At 47.5% G+C, this 16,264-nt stretch overlaps 2 protein-coding genes and 1 long non-coding RNA gene across 5 annotated transcripts in view; 1 reads left to right on the top strand and 2 right to left on the bottom strand.

The window, feature by feature from the left end:
- Positions 1–11,557, bottom strand: part of kermit (PDZ domain-containing protein GIPC-like protein kermit) — a 51,739-nt gene extending 40,182 nt beyond the window's left edge. Inside the window, exon 1 of one of the 2 annotated variants that reach the window (XM_075671424.1) lies at positions 10,762–11,557. In XM_075671424.1, coding sequence (XP_075527539.1) covers positions 10,762–11,061 — 300 coding nt within the window. In that variant the 5' untranslated portion in view covers positions 11,062–11,557. The remainder of the gene's footprint in view (positions 1–10,761) is intronic. The other variant, XM_075671425.1, reaches the window with a different exon arrangement.
- Positions 11,558–12,161: 604 nt separating this feature from the next.
- Positions 12,162–16,264, top strand: part of LOC142559781 (RUN domain-containing protein 1) — a 66,665-nt gene continuing 62,562 nt past the window's right edge. For both annotated transcript variants that reach the window (XR_012823250.1, XM_075671423.1), the window contains exons 1-3: positions 12,162–12,310; positions 13,506–13,636; positions 16,120–16,264. Coding sequence is in view for 1 of the 2 variants with exons in the window: in XM_075671423.1 (XP_075527538.1) it covers positions 12,299–12,310; positions 13,506–13,636; positions 16,120–16,264 (288 nt within the window). In the remaining variant the exon portion in view is untranslated. The remainder of the gene's footprint in view (positions 12,311–13,505; positions 13,637–16,119) is intronic.
- The window catches only part of LOC142559786 (uncharacterized), a 120,668-nt gene continuing 117,732 nt past the window's right edge, over positions 13,329–16,264 (bottom strand). The window contains exon 2 of the long non-coding RNA XR_012823251.1: positions 13,329–13,684. This is a non-coding gene — a long non-coding RNA (uncharacterized LOC142559786). The remainder of the gene's footprint in view (positions 13,685–16,264) is intronic.

Genomic DNA, 16,264 nt, shown 5'->3' with positions numbered 1-16,264 from the left:
ATCTGTAAACATATGCTTGGAGAGCAGTGGGGAATGTGACATCAGAAACAACTTCAATTAGCTCAGGAGGCAGCTGGTTCCATTCGTGTATTGTACGGGGAAAAAAAAGGAGTTTTGGTATGTTGTGCGCGCGCATATTTCTTTTATCTTAAGTGGTCGCGGCGCCCGGATATGTATGTTGGTGGTTGTAGATAAGTCTTTGTTCAGTGGTGTGCGATTGAAGACGATATCTCGAAGGAAAGAGGCGGGAAACAGCACGGCGTAGTGAAAGATTTTCTAAACATATGTGCCGTTTTATTTCTGTGATGCTGCTTGGAAACGAGTAAATGCCGGCTATGAAACGGGCCGCACGTTTCTGTATCGCTTCTAAGCTATTGACAAGAATTTGTGTATGCGGGTCCCACACAACAGACGCGTATTCGAGAATCGGGCGAACGTTGCTTAGGTAAAGTGTTCTCTTGACATCTAGTGGCGCGTGCCTAAAGTTCCGTTTGATAAAATTAAGTACTCGCCCTGCTTTTAAAGTGATGCTTTGAATGTGACGATTCCATGTCAGATCAGCGGAAAATGTGACACCTAAGTATTTAGCTTCGTGTGTTTCTGATAAAGGGGGGCCTTTCAAGTAATACTGTGTACGTATTGGTTGCCGCTTGCGGGTGAAACAAATGTGCTTGCATTTTGAGATGTTGAGGGACATCAGCCACCTGTCACACCATGAAGAAATTTTATTTAGGTCTGTCTGTAATGCTACTCGGTCGGAATCATTATTAATTTCTCTGTAAAGGACGCAATCGTCTGCGTACAGCAAGATTTTCGAGGTGATTCCTGTGCCAGTGTCCCCCCCCCCCCATTTATATATATAAGAAATAAAAGAGGACCTAAGACGGAACCCTGCGGAACGCCAGAAGATACGCATGCATATTCTGATTCTGTGTCATTAATTACCATTCTTTGTAAACGACCTGTCAAGTAGTTTTTGAGCCAATAAAGCATTTTTTCTGGTAAACCAAGAAGTGAAAGCTTATGAAGTAAGAGAAAAAGGGACACTTTGTCAAACGTTTTCTGGAAATCTAATAGTATGTAGTCTGTTTGTAAACCTTTGTCAAATGATGTGAATATGTCATGGGTAAATTCCACTAACTGAGTTACGCATGAGTGACCAGCTATTTCTTGCGTTTTCCATGTATGAAACTACGTAAGCTTGTTCTGATGCCTCTCTTTGCTCTCTCTCTCTCTCTCTCTCTCTCTCTCTCTCTGATGCATCTGACAGATAAATACCGTGCTTCAAGAAAACACTTCATTAAGAGACTCCAGTTGCGTAATAGGCTATACGAAGGCGTCTTATGACTTAGGCCAACTATACCCTGATGTAGACATGTTCCTCAAAATTAAGAATTTACGTGAAAGCAACTGTGGAAAACAGACCTCACAGCTCGACAACACCGAACATCCGACCTCCCTCAACCCCAAACACAAGCATGATGTTGACGTCGAAACTTGGTGTTGACGTCACTCACAGAATATCTAGCAGCCGAAGAAAAAACGTGGACCGTCGCCTTCATCGCACTTTGCGATGTTGTAATCGACAGCGTGTGGTGGAAGCCTCATTAAGTTGTCCATTTTTGTATCAACAATGCATTGGTTGGGGCCACTTGGCGTGATGGTGTTTTCGGCAGTTGGCAGGAAAGATGAAAAGCACTATACAGACACAGACGGGTGCAATTTGTTCGGATATGTTGCGCAACTTATGTTTGTAGATAGGCACCGAACAATGCACGCCAGCCTTGTACTTACACTTATTCCATACAAATAGATAACATGGAGGCGTCTCTTTCCTTCTCTTGGAAGCCTTACCACAGGAAGCAAATGACGGACCACGAGAGAGCACTTGAAGAATAACTTGCTGCAGGACAGCCAAGCTTGGACGCACTGTTTCGCGAGAGTGCGAACCACACACTGTAGCAGAAAAGAAAGCGGGGGAAGTTTAAGGGCGCCCGTGTCTCTCTGCACGAGCAGCGCAAAAATAACGGCAACACAAGACAGAGGTCAGGCGATGTCTGGCTCGTCTTGGTTTCAGTTAGTGCGCCGTTGTTTCGTTTTCTGCCCTCGCTTTTTCGAAAGCAAGCATGCACAAACTGACACAAGCCAGCAGAACCGCACGCACAAGCACGACAGCGTAACAGCAAATGCACCTAGAGCCAAAGAGGTTCGAAACCTGTTTTATTTGGGAATCCCGCTGGCAATCCACAGCGCCAATTTTAATCCACGAGTCACGTTTACCCCAAGGCTCGGCCGCGTAATCTATGGCGGCGAAATCTTGACAGGAAAGCACGCAAAACTCGTGCGTTCGACGCCATCCGCGACCAACCATGCTACATGCTTCTGATACTTCTAGACGCGTTTCATAAACATTTACCAGAGATGCGGTCACTACGAATAATTAAGTATCGATACTTGCCCGAGCTAAATTGCATGCATTCAAGGAAGTTATACACCGCGTATGCATGTAGTATGCATGTCAATTATTGCCCGTATCGGAGTAGAACTATCCGATCCCAAGGAGTGTCTGTAGAATCCCCGAATCTTGTATCTTTAGAATCCCCGAATAGATATCTTTCAGTATTTTTACATATGGCTCATCGACACCCTGATTCCGCAATGCCTCCATGACTGCTGAGGTTCCGACAGACTCAAACGCGTTCTCGTAATCAATGAATGCTATATATAAGGGTTGGTTATATTCTGCACATTTCTCTATCCCCTGATTGATAGTGTAATAATCATAATAATATTTGGGGTTTTACGTGCCAAAACCACTTTCTGATTATGAGGCACGCCGTAGTGGAGGACTCCGGAAATTTTGACCACCTGGGGTTCTTTAACGTGCACCTAAATCGAAGCACACGGGTGTTTTCGCATTTCGCCCCCATCGAAATGCGGCCGCCGTGGCCGGGATTCGATCCCGCGACCTCGTGCTCAGCAGCCCAACACCATAGCCACTGAGCAACCACGGCGGGTTTGATTGATAGTGTGAATATGGTCTATTGTTGAGTAGCCTTTACGGAATCCTGCCTGGTCCTTTGGTTGACAGAAGGCTAAGGTGTTCCTGATTCTATTTGCGATTACCTTAGTAAATACTTTGTAGGCAACGGACAGTAAGCTGATCGGTCTATAATTCTTCAGGTCTTTGGCGTCCCCTTTCTTATGGATTAGTATTATGTTAGCGTTCTTTCAAGATTCCGGTACGCTCGAGATCATGAGGCATTGCGTATACAGTGTGGCCAGTTTCTCTAGAACAATCTTCCCACTATCCTTCAACAAATCTGCTGTTACCTGATCCTCCCCAGCTGCCTTCCCCCTTTGCATATTTCCCAAGGCTTTCTTTACTTCTTCCGGCGTTACCTTTGGGATTTTCGAATTCCTCTAGACTATTTTCTCTTCCATTATCGTCGTGGGTGCCACTTGTACTGTATAAATCTCTATAAAACTCCTCAGCCACTTGAACTATCTCATCCATATTAGTAATGATATTGCCGGCTTTGTCTCTTAACGCATACATCTGATTCTTGCCTATTCCTAGCTTCTTCACTGCTTTTAGGCTTCCTCCGTTCCTGAGAGCATGTTCAATTCTATCCATATTATAGTTTCTTCTGTCAGCTGTCTTACGCTTGCTGATTAACTTAGAAAGTTCTGTCAGTTGTATTCTAGCTGTAGGGTTAAAGGCTTTCATACATTGGCGTTTCTTGATCAGATCTTTAGCCTCCTGCGATAGCTTACTGGTATCCTGTCTAACGGAGTTACCACCGACTCCTATTGCACATTCCTTAATAATGCCCATAAGAGTGTCGTTCATATCTTCAACACTAAAGTCCTCCCCCTGAGTTCAGGCCGAACACCTGTTCTGTAGCTTGGTCCGGAATTCCTCAATTTTCCCTCTTACCACTAACTCATTGATTGGCTTCTTATGTACCAGTTTCTTCCGTTCCCTCCTCAAGTCTTGGCTAATTCGAGTTCTAACCATCCTATGGTCACTGCAGGGCACCTTGCCGAGCACGTCCACATCTTGTATGATGCCAGGGTTAGCGCAGAGTATAAAGTCTATTTCATTTCTAGTCTCGCCATTCGGGCTCCTCCACGTCCACTTTCGACTATCCCGCTTGTGGAAGAAGGTATTCATTATCCGCATATTATTCTGTTGCGCGAACTCTACTAATAATTTTGCCCTGCTATTCCTAGAGCCTATGCCAAATGTTCCCACTGACTTGTATCCAGCTTGCTTCTTGTTTACCTTGGCATTGAAGTCGCCCATCAGTATAGTGTATTTTGTTTTGACATTGCCCATCGCCGATTCCACGTCCTCATAGAGGCTTTCGACTTCCTGGTCATCATGACTGGATGTAGGGGCATAGACCTGTACGACCTTCAATTTGTACCTCTTATTAAGTTTCACAACAAGACCTGCCACTCGTTACTGCTATAGAATTCCTGGATGTTACCAGCCATATCCTTATTAATCAGGAATCCGACTCCTAGTTCTCGTTTCTCCGCTAAGCTCCGGTAGCACAGTACGTGCCCGCTTTTTAGCACTGTACATGCTTCTTTTGTCCTAACCTCACCGAGCCCTATTATATCCCATTTACTACCCTCTCATTCCTTCAATAACACTGCTAGACTTGCCTCACTAGATAATGTTCTAACGTTAAACGTTGCCAGGTTCAGATTCCAATGCCGGCTGTCCACACACATGGGCTGGGAACGCCGTAAAACTCGCATTGCACTGAATTTTTCTTTCGCTTTCCGCTTAATTTTGACCCCACAGGTTTATGACATTAGTGCGCGGATGCGGTCCTCGAAGTGCATGTCTGCTATTCTCAGCGCATTGTGCCGTGATAAGTCGTTGATGGAACAGGCTGAACTTATTTTATGGCGCTTCGACACCCAAATTATACACAGCGGGCTATGGGGGCTCACGATTAACTTTTGACCACTGTGTACGCAATTCTTTTCGCGTGCACCTAAACATTAAAATTGCACGAGCGCTATTGTACTCGTGAGGCCCCCAACGGAACGCGACCGGAAGTCAAACCCGCGACCTCGCATTCGAGCAACTGAATGATAACGCCGGTTTATGACGTTTGAACTTATTCAAACGTCATAAACGTGAATAATTTATTCAGGATAATAACACAAGATCCGCTATATGGTCTCGCATGCCACGAAAGCAGGAAAGCGATCGGTCCTGCAAACCACTGCGCGAGCTGTCTGCCAAAGGTAAAGATGGATGAAATATGCGAGAAGGGGTACTCGAGCCATGCACGAAGCGTTATTTATGATGCATCCACTTGTCCTTTAAAAATGTGCCTGCGAGCTGCAGCACGCGCGTTTATTGAAGGGTCGACGCAGCGCGGCCAATCGGCAAGCCACTGCAAAGAATGCGTTTACGCTGCTATGTCCGGGCGGAACGTTATATGAGAGATATAAAACGGAATGCCACATATAGGAAGCACTCGACATCGAAAATAAGGGTGAAACATGCGTCATCACTGCCCAACAGAAAATGTAATTAGTGTACCCTTATTACTGACCATGTGTCCGCCTTGTGCCGCATCAATTTCCTTGCCGCATTCAGCGAAGAGGCAATGATGAACCGTAGTCCCTAGTGGGCGTCTGATGAGCTTGCTAGCTTTGCACTGAGGCTCACCTCTAACACACACACACACACACACACACACACACACACACACGGGATAAAAAAACCGTCATGCCAGCTACAGCCTCTTTTGAACTACGTCACACATACACCTCTGCCATGTGTGCGTGATTGAAGTACGAGTGCGCTCCAGAAATGGCTTAGTGAGCGGGCGATCCCTTCTGCAAAGATAAAATCTCTCGTTCCTGCGCACCACACGAAGCCGCCCAGCGCCATACCGTATAATCATCCCTCGAGTTGCCATAAGGTAACTGCGTGGTTAAACGAAGCGGATAAGATGCAACGGCGCCACCTCCCGCGGCATCCTGGCCCTGCAGGCCAGAGGCGCCGCATTTTTTTCCACACTGTCCCCGCAGTATTCTGACCCACTATAGAGCCTCTATGGGAGCTCCGTGGACTGACTACCGCTTCTCGTCACCGAACCCGTTCAGGCGACCAAATACAGGGGCAGCGAGCGCGTGTGCTAATGCGTCCCAGCGACACTCGGGCGTGCGTGTAGTATATATAATGGCCAGAATTGGGGTCACGTGGCTCCCCGGGCGGGACCATCCAGATGTGCGGCGCCGATAGCTGCGCGCGGCGGGATGTGCCGCACAACTCTCGAGGCGGACTCCATGAAAGCAGCCAGTCATCTGCGCAGTGAAGCTTCAGTTGACAAGAGTGCAGTCTTGTCTCGCGGCTGTTTTCGCGTCGTCGTTGTGACTCGCTATCGTAAAGTTACCCTGAAAACAAGAGACATTGGCCTTATACGGCCAAACCCGACATCGCGGCACGCATTTCAGGTGCCCATAGGCTCCGCGATTCACTGGGACGACACACTGTCCCGACTGTCCGTCCCCGACGGGCTTTCACAGCCAACGAGCGTCGCGCGCGCAGCGTCTCGGAGTGAAGAGCGTCCCGCTGCTCCCTTGCTGAGGCGGGCTTGAGCGGCCTTAAGTTTGGTCGCAAGCCTCTTGCTTTCCCAATGCGAAAGATGCTTGCTCATCGTTGCACAACACGCACGCCACACCGAGCAGCAAATACTTTGATACACCGAAGGCTTCGCTAGTTTTCAGTTCCCAAACCGCGCCCACGCCGTCTGCATCTTACATGCTTCAGTCTAATGGAATCCACGGTAACCACTTGCAGCAGTGAACATGGTCGATATCGAACGAAACTTTCTCGTGTCAAAGTGCACGCCACGTGCTAACGGCATCGTTTCATCTCACAGCTGGCTCGTACAGTAGTGGTAAAAGCAGCGCGAAAAAGGAGGCAGACAGATACGGCAGAGAAAAGGACAAGAAGACAGCCGTGAATACCAACTACTACTCAAGTGCAGCACGGTCCCGTCGGTTCAACCCAACAACAATCGCCTAGCTGAGTGCGGGATTATTTCGAAGCAACATTGTGGCAACCAGGGAGGCGGAAACTCGAGCGCACTGTCCAAACGCCAAGACTGAGTCGGGAGGCTATCATCGTAAACGCACTTACGTAATAACGAAACCAAGAACAGTTGACAAACACGCGTGCAATAAGGCAAAGAGGCACTTTTATTTAATTTAGTTGGCATATTGACGGGTAGATGCCCGTAGTAAAATAACAAACGACGCGTTGTCCGTTTAGCTGAGCCAACTGCAGACATATGGGCTGCATCATGAAGCATCTACTGCGCGCTCTGGTGTGAAGTGCTCTCTGAGGGACGTATCAGCAAAGTTTTTCAAGCGGAATAACCTTGTCCTCTAGATGTCTGATTTTACCGGAAAAGGTTTTCTGAAGGCTAAACTTCGCAAGTTATGTCGGATATATTAGATGGCAAGCTCGTAGTTATATACCCTGCCAACCTCTACAACTTTAAGCGTGTCACTACGATCGCAGTGACACGCTGTGAATGTCCTGTGTTCTATTTCCTCGTCCCTATCGTAAGTGGTGCTCTTGAAAATAGAAAGTGGGATTCAGCTTTCTTTCCCCGGTACACGAAAGGTCATCCACCGTGTGAATGGCCCACTCCTCAACTGCCACGGCTAAGCAACCATACGCTAATTAAAATTCGCTGATAACACCATCTGCTCTGCTAGCAACAGTGCTAACAATGGGCCAGTTCCGCCTTAAATCCCTACGGCGATCCATCGTTGGCGGGAACGAGGCGGGGCGGATGCTGACGTCACCCGCCTCGCATTCCCCTTTCGTCGCGACAGCAGTCTTGGTGCGGCGAGGGACCGGATTCCACGGGAACGGATCGGCAATTTCGTGGAACTTTGGAGGTTCGTACACATGGCTGGGCGAGTTGGCCTGACACGACGATGTCAAGGTTATCAGTGGATGTTCGAAGCTTAGCAGCACCAGGGCAACCACTTCAGAAGAACGAGGAGGGAGCGCCCGTTCTGCGCCAGATAACGTGGACGACGATGTGGTTTGGGCGAGGGCCTTAGGTATAACCTTATGCTGACACTGCAATAACACAGAAACGAACACGCGTTTCACCACTCTCTATACATTTAAGCAAAGCTTTGCGGTCACGCCTCACGCGGTCACGGCTAGCTATTAGTTATATATACAAGTGGATTACACGGTTTTAAGAAAGTGCGAAAGAAACATAACTTGGCCTGTGAACACTTGATATGCGCATGCTGCATGGCAACGCTTCGGAAACGCGAATGCGCAGTGAAATGTGACATTTCACGTACTACGATTGCCACCGCAGTTTGGGAGTGGAAGTCAAGTTCAACGTTGATGGAAAGTTTTCTGCCGGCCGAAGGTACAGGGAGTTCCAAAGCAGTCATCTACCATTCCATTCAGACTAAGTGTTTTCTTTCACTCGTAGCAAAACGTTTATCGCGTCGCTGTTGGGCCAAAAGATAGCAAAAGGGTCCAAATGTGGAGGGTGCATATACTTACGGCACATCAGAGAGGTGCGCGCAAGAATGAGCGCGGACACTGGCGACAGTCTTTGGGAACCCAAAACCATGTAGGCAAACATGGAGGGGCGTATGCGCCATTTTCCATTGTATAAGGTTAATAAACCTTTCAGTGAACAAATTTACCAATAGACTTAAATAAGCTCTTCAAATGCGCAGGAAGTTTTGTATTTCTTGGCATGCTGTGCCGAAGAAGACTTCCACTAAATGTAACGTAATATCCACATACCCGTCCAGATGCGCCTATTAAACAAAGACTGACATTTTGACAAAGGCTGGTTAACCCGCCGAAACGTCATAAAGGTATTGTGCGAAAACAATTTACGTCGTACACCTTTTCTCTGAAATTACATCAGTTCAAAAACAAGCACATGTACATAAATTTTATATACATAGTTATTCGATTATTTGGAGTCACAAAATGACAATTGCTGTGGTGATGGTAAACAAACAAAAACAAAGTTCGTCTACCCCCTCCCCAGACCTGACCCCTGTATAAAGAACTATGCATGTTGTTTAATTTCCAGCCAAAGTATGGTTCTTTTCCTTGGCATATTTCTGAATTAGGGCTCACCAATGGAAGAAACATGCCACTTCGCGCCATATCAACTCGCGAGAATATGCCTTCTCATTAAGTGGTCACAAGGTGATTGGGTTTTGTGTCCCGAAACTGCACACGAGCTGTTAATTTCAACCACGTAGTCTTATTTCACATAAGCGAATGTCCAGAGACCCTTAATGTATTCCTTTATAGCACCGTGTTACTTTCAGTTCGATGACGCTTTCCATTTACGTCATGCAATGAAATCACTGCACACAGGTCGTTGCGCTGCCTGCCTTGCAATGCAATCGCTATGACCGCCGATCGAACTAGCGTCCTTGTGCAAAGCAGCAAGTTCATAAACGTTCAACAGCCGCAGCTGGCGCGGTAGAGTAGCCAGTAGAATTCGTCCTACGTACTATTGGCGGACTGACCAGTCGGAAATAATGAACGACTATGCAGTGCGCTACCAGAGACATATCTTGATGGGACTTGGCATTTCAAGCACGGTGTCACAGTACAGCTAGGCAGACGTCACAAAACACGCGCCCACGGACAGGTCGCGCTCTTAGTCAGCAACGGTGCGCCCTTCTGTGTGGGACAAGTTCGCACGCGAGTCAGCCTTCAGCGAGCCGTCAAAAACTGCAGCCTCCTCCCAACCGCTCATCCGCTATCGGCGCGGCATTTGACCCGAGCGACCGCGCGCGGTCGAAGCGGCGTCAGCCAGGTGTAGCGTTACACCAGACGCACAAAACCGTGTCGACAGACGCCCAAGCACTGCGTGCTCTTGCTTTCGCATCGCTGTTACACACGAATGACACAGCACCGTCGCGGGATAGCCCTTCGCAAGACGATGGGCCACGTCGCCACGCGCACATACATGTACCGTGCCGGCTGCAGAAACGGGCTTTTTGTAATCCGCGGCCACGCCGCGTGCTGTGACCTAATCCGAACAGTGCGCCGTTTGGGAAATAATGATGGAGGAAGAAAGAAAAGCTTCCTTTCATCCCCGCTTCTTCTTTGTTGTCGACAAGAAAAAACGGGGATGAAGCAACGCGCCAGCACAGGGCAACGAGGCTTGCAGCAGCGTGCGGTCCCCAGGAAGCCCCGCAGCCGGCACAAAGCAGAATTTTCCACTTTCCTACCGGGCCGGCCTGTCTTGTTGTGACCCTCTCCCCCTTCGTCGTCATTTCAGGGAAATACAAAACGACATACTACGTACAATGAAAAATGCTCGTGGAGCGGGAGTGCTAACGTTCTGCGCGTGGAATGCAAAGATTTTTGAAGACGGCGCGGGCAGTGTACACCCACATTTGCGCACGTATTAGTGAACTTCTCGCCGCGTTCGAAGAGGAATAATCGAATGTTTCCATGAGCGTGCATACAGTCTGAACAGCCAAACTCGGAACAAACTACGCGGACTTACGTAAGGAAACGATGTTTCAGCTACTTCTGCATTAAGTCGGAAATTCCTTGTCAATCCCTACAAAACTGCTAGGTTCATGGACCGCTTAGGCCATGGTAGAGCTTTTCGCGTGGCTGTAGTAGCGCGTCACCATAACACGCCGTGCGCTCAAGTTTTCCCGTTGAGCCGGAAACGCGGCGACACTACTCACGTCCGAAGCAGGGAAGTCGTAACACTCGGCGATCTTCAGGTAGAGCTCCTTGATGTTGGAGAAGCCGGAGATTATGCCGGTCGGGCTGCCCTGCGCTTGCTGGCAGTGGAACACCAGCTTTGGTTTGGGCAGGCTCTTGGGCAGACCGTCGGCTGTAGAACCAGCGGGCGAGGAAGCAGGGTGCACGCCTCCGCTGCCGTTCGCCGTCGGCGATCCTCCAGGTGCGGCGCCGTTGGCATCGGCGTCGCCGTCGGGGGACAGGGAATCCGAGTCTCGTTTCTTCTTGCCGAAGAGCGGCATGCTGTTGAGTCGCGACGACGCACAGTAGGAACCCACCGCCTCAAGCACTTACGCAGGACTTTCCCGATTAACACCGGTCGAAGCACACTCCGCGGGTAGGCCGCCAGCAAGCACCACTGCCGGCCGAAGTCCGTTATCTAATCACCATGACCGCGCATGGCCGTTGTGTACTTCACACACCATCGGTGGCAGGCAGGAGGCGCTCATTAGGGGCACATAACGCAGAACGAGCACAGCACGGCGCGCGGAGAGACAATGCGGGGAGTCGTGGACTGCCAGCGTAATTGGAGAGGTAACTGGTCGCCGCCTCGGGGGTGCCCCACCTACCAACCATGCAACTGCTTCGGTATCTCATGCACGAGCCACCCGCAACTGCTAACCGAGCGATCTTTGCCTCTCGCGCCACCAGCCGCCAGCAACACAGACGGACTAGTAGGGAGGGGGGGAACAAACAAGTTTGCAGGCAACGCCAGCATGTGACGCCAGCACGCGATTGGTCGGTGTCCGCCAGGTGCGCGGCAAATAATTGGGCAAATGCGCATCTTCACCGACAAGATACACTAGCTGCGTTCCTGCTTCAGAGAAAGCACCTTTGGCCTCAGTCTGTAATGTTTAAAAAGGAGGATATGACGTGTTTTCGTTTTTACAAGCGTTTTCGGCGCATTCAATCAGCAAAAGCATGGCCTTTGAGATCAACTCTTTTTACCTAGGATCATTAGGGGAGGTTCCTGTTCCTGTAGTTCAGGGTAGCCGCGGAGAGACGGCGCTCGCTGCCGACACCACTTTCTGTTGCGGAGGAAGTGACGATTACTAGGCTGGCGCGCGTTCGAGAGACCGCGGGTCCTGCCTGATCTCTACAGACTCCGCTAGGGTGGCTAGAAGCCACCCTACTCCGCTATAATCTCGGATGCATGAAAACGTGATTCAAATTTGGAGCAGCCGCCGCAACTAGCGCTCGCAGCCGACGCTGGTGGAGAGGAAGAAAGAAGAGAGGGGCCGGAACCAGCTCCTCAGCTCCCACGGCAGGCATCTTTTAAAGGAGGCATTGCATTGGTAGGTGACGTTGGCCATGACGTTGTGCAGCCATGACAACCCGAAATAAAAGTAAACAGCAACATATTCTCTCCTTCGGGGTGCAGCAGGTCGAAACATCTGTGCGTGTGCTGCAGGTTGCATTGAGGCATTTCGAGGAACGATTCGTCTACCTTTTCCTGTAGCTCCCAAAGGATCATCCTTCATGGATACGCAGGCAAGGATTATTGCTCACTGTGGCTCAATTTCCACTTCTGTTTCAGTCAGAAAGCGGTACATACGCGCCATACCGCACTTTGCCTGATCTTTAGGCGTGATGTTTAGCTCGCATGATGCATTCGGGCCATATCTAGTTTGAACTTTCGTTCAATTACAAGAAAGCGTGCTGGTGTGTGTATACTTTGGGACCAGGTTGTTACGATTGCCGTGCAGTGAATAAACATATGACTTGAAGGGTTGGAAAGCATACGCTAGTAAAAGGTTCCGTACAAAAAAATGTACCATGAAACTGTGAATCAGCCAACACATCTATGCAGTGTAGTAAGACGTAAACCCCTCAAGCATTTATAGATTCTTTCGGTTTCCAAATTATTATTTCTTTTTATTATCTACAGGCTCTGCGTGCTGGCATCATGCAGCTCTCAGAGGTCTGAGTTTGTTGACGTTGAGGTGCGCATAATTTATTGGTTTACACTAGACGGAGGGGTTCACGGCTTAATATTCTTTAGCTGCACACTACATGTACCTTCTTTCTTTCGCTTTATCTCGAAGGACGCGCTGCCTACGGAATACTGGCACAGCTGCCACTCTTATGGACAAGTGCATTTCCGTTAATGCTAGGAAAGTGCATTACCAAATGCCGAGTGTTCGACGAAAGGAGCGAACGCCGTGTTGCGTGCCGGCGGGCGCACTGTGCAGAAATTTTTGCTCGTCTATTTCACTCTTGATGACCTCAAATCATCAAAGTACGTGCACGCGCTCTCTCACCTTTCATTATTATAATGTTTGACACATATATAGTTAGGTTTATTCTTGTAGAAGGAGTGGAGAGAGCGCAGTCAATAAGTTCAATGTATGAGAACAATAGATAACGAAACGTGCTTTAATAGGTCTGCTCCTTGTAATTTGCATTTGAGAAATGCTGCGAATATGAAAGGAACCTATATCTACAGTCAAGAAATATCCACAGGCAGTATGATAGCATGAACAAAACAGATACATAAACAAAAATAGTGTCAAGTTATTCAAAGGAGATTATTATTAATGGCTTCATCAGTGCAGAAGGCCTGGAAGTTGAAGGTAAATTTAGGCTGGTCTCTTTGATTGCGCATGTAATGCATAGCTGTACAGCAATATGGAGGAATCTCCAAAATTGCAAGCGAGACCATGGTGTTGGTGAATTCTTCTTTCAGATTATTCAAATGGAATCGCTTTCCTTTGACGACACTGGTCGAGAGAGCCCAGATGATGACCGTCCTCCGGAGAGGTGGGCTCCTGTTGGCTCAAGTGAAATCGACGATGCCTGGGACGATCCTGAAACATGGTACTTTTTCCTTTGGCTCGACCTTTGAATTTGTTTTCAGTAGGGGATCTTTAAAGAAGAAAGAGAAACAAGAAACTGAAATCAAGATTTGCTGCATGACATACCCATACACTGTTGGCAAATCAGTTCTGTGGAATCCTGCAAGATGGAAGAAGTGTCATGAAAAGGAAAATTGTCACCCACCCAAATGTAGCATGAAGCTGCAAAGGAAACCCATACAGGTTTCTCTGAAAGTTTTGCAGTTGAAGAATTTGTTCTTAATTAAGGGAAAATGAGACATCCACCCAGTTGTAGCACTTGTTACAAAGGAAACCCATGTAGGTTCCTCGAAAGAAAAGCCTCGCAGTTGAAGAAATATTCGTCCTGGTCCGGAACTCGAACTCGGGACCACCACCTTTCTAGGGCAGCTGCTCTACCATCTGATACTTCCTCCACCGGCAAGGTGGAGAAAGTGTCATGAAATAGAAAGTTGTCATCCACTGGAATGTAGGATGAAGCTACAAAGGAAACCCATACAGGTTTCTCGGAAAGCTCATCATCCTGATCAGCCTATTTTATTTCCATTGCAGGACAAAGGCTAATAACCCCTGTCCTGCGCCAACCAATTCCAACTAGCGCCTGGAAATTTCTTACTTTCATCACCCCACCCAGTCTTCTGCCGTCCTCAACTGCACTTCCTTTCTCTTGACACCCATTCTGTAACTCTAATGGTTCACCGGTTATCTAACCTACGCATTACATGACCTGCCCAGCTCCATTTCTTTCTCTTAATGTTAATTAGAATATCGGCTATCCCCGTTTGCTCTCTGATCAACACAGCTCTCTTCCTGTCTCTCGACATTATGCCTAACATTCTTCGTTCCATTGCTCTTTGTGTGGTCCTTAACTTGTCCTTGAGCTTCTTTTTCAGTCTCCAAGTTTCTGCCCCTTATGTTAGCACCGGTAAAATGCACTGATTGTACGCCTTTCTTTTTTATGATAATGGTAAGCTTTCAGTCAGGATCTAAAAATGTCTGCTGTACACACTACAACCCATTTTTATTCTTCTGTAACCTTCCTTTTCATGATCGGGGTCTCCTGTGAGTAATTTGCCTAGGTAAACATATTCCCTCACAGACTGTAGAGGCTGAATGGCGATCCTGAACTCTTGTTTCCTTACCGGGCTATTGATCATTATCTTTGTTTTCTGCATATTAATCTGTAATCCCACTCTTACACTCTCTCTGTTAAGGTCCTCAATCATTTGTTGTAACTCGTCTGCCGTGTTGCTGAATAAAACAATGTCATCGGCAAACCGAGGGTTGCTGAGATATTCGTCGTCGATCCTTACTCCTAAGGCTTCGCAGTTTAATAGCTTGAATATTTCTTCCAAGCACGCAGTGAATAGCATTGGAGATATTGTGTCTCCTTGTCTGACCCCTTTCTTTAAAGGTATCTTCCTCCTTTTCTTGTGGAGAATTAAGATAGCTGTGGAATCTCTATAGATAATTTCCATGATATATAGATAAGTGGCCTGTACTCTTTGATTATGTATGGCCTCAATGACTGCTGGTATCTCTACTCAATCAAATGCCTTTTCGTAATCTATGAAAGCCTTATAGAGAGGCTTATTGTACTCTGCGTATTTCTCAATAACCTGATTAATGAGATGCATGTCATCCATTGTAGAGTATCCCTTCCTGAAGCCAGCCTGTTCCCTTGGTTGACTAAAGTCCAGTGTTGCCCTTATTCTATTAGAAATTATCTTGGTGAATATAGTTGAGGAAAAATTTGTTCTGGTCTGGGATTCAAACCTCAGACCAACACCTTTCCAGGGCGGTTGCTCTACCATTTGAGCTAACCAGGAGGCTAGCGGATTGCAGTGCAAAGGCCAATTAATCAACAACACAAAGCACAGGGACACTGAATATGGCAGATCCATTTTGCAGAACCTCGCAAGGTGGAGGAAGTGTCATGAAATGAAAAGGAAAATTGTCATCTGTAAATCAATCTCCACATCCCTCTTATCCAATGTCTTAATGGTTGTAATCATGTGTGACTGTTCACAACCTTTAATTTAAAAGTTTGATCAATTAAGTAGTCATCTGAAGTAGTAGCAAGGAATTTTTTTAATAAGTTTCATTGAATCCTCAATTAAGTAGACATCTGAAGTAGTAGCAAGGAATTTTTTTTGATAAGTTCCATTGAATCTAAAGGAAAACCTTGTCTGTCTGGAAGTTTTTAGCTGAAGCTTGAGTTTTGAGCCTTATTTACCAGTCTTTAAGCAACATGGACAGATTCATAAAGAATGCAAACTGTTAGGTGTCTTAAATCTGCCATAATTGTGGTCTGCACTTGTGCATTTTACATGGGTGTAGCCAACTGTGCACAACTTCCGTCTGTATGGGAAAGCCCCTTGCTTTGTTGTCCTTGCTGAGTGGCATGTTACTTCAGCTGTCCCATTGGTCCTTTTTGCCAACACTTCATGTAATTGCACATTGCAGCAGCCTGTCGGAGTTTGAACGCCTGCGACATTTGGAAGAAGAGCAGGAGCAGCTGAACACATCACTGGTCGCACTTACAACACACTTTGCACAAGTCCAGTTTCGGCTGAGGCAGATTGTGAATGCTTCACAGGAGGAAAAGGAG

Source organism: Dermacentor variabilis, chromosome 10 (assembly GCF_050947875.1).
Source record: "Dermacentor variabilis isolate Ectoservices chromosome 10, ASM5094787v1, whole genome shotgun sequence".
NCBI classification, from domain to species: domain Eukaryota; kingdom Metazoa; phylum Arthropoda; class Arachnida; order Ixodida; family Ixodidae; genus Dermacentor; species Dermacentor variabilis.
This window is presented reverse-complemented; position numbering and strand designations above follow the sequence as displayed.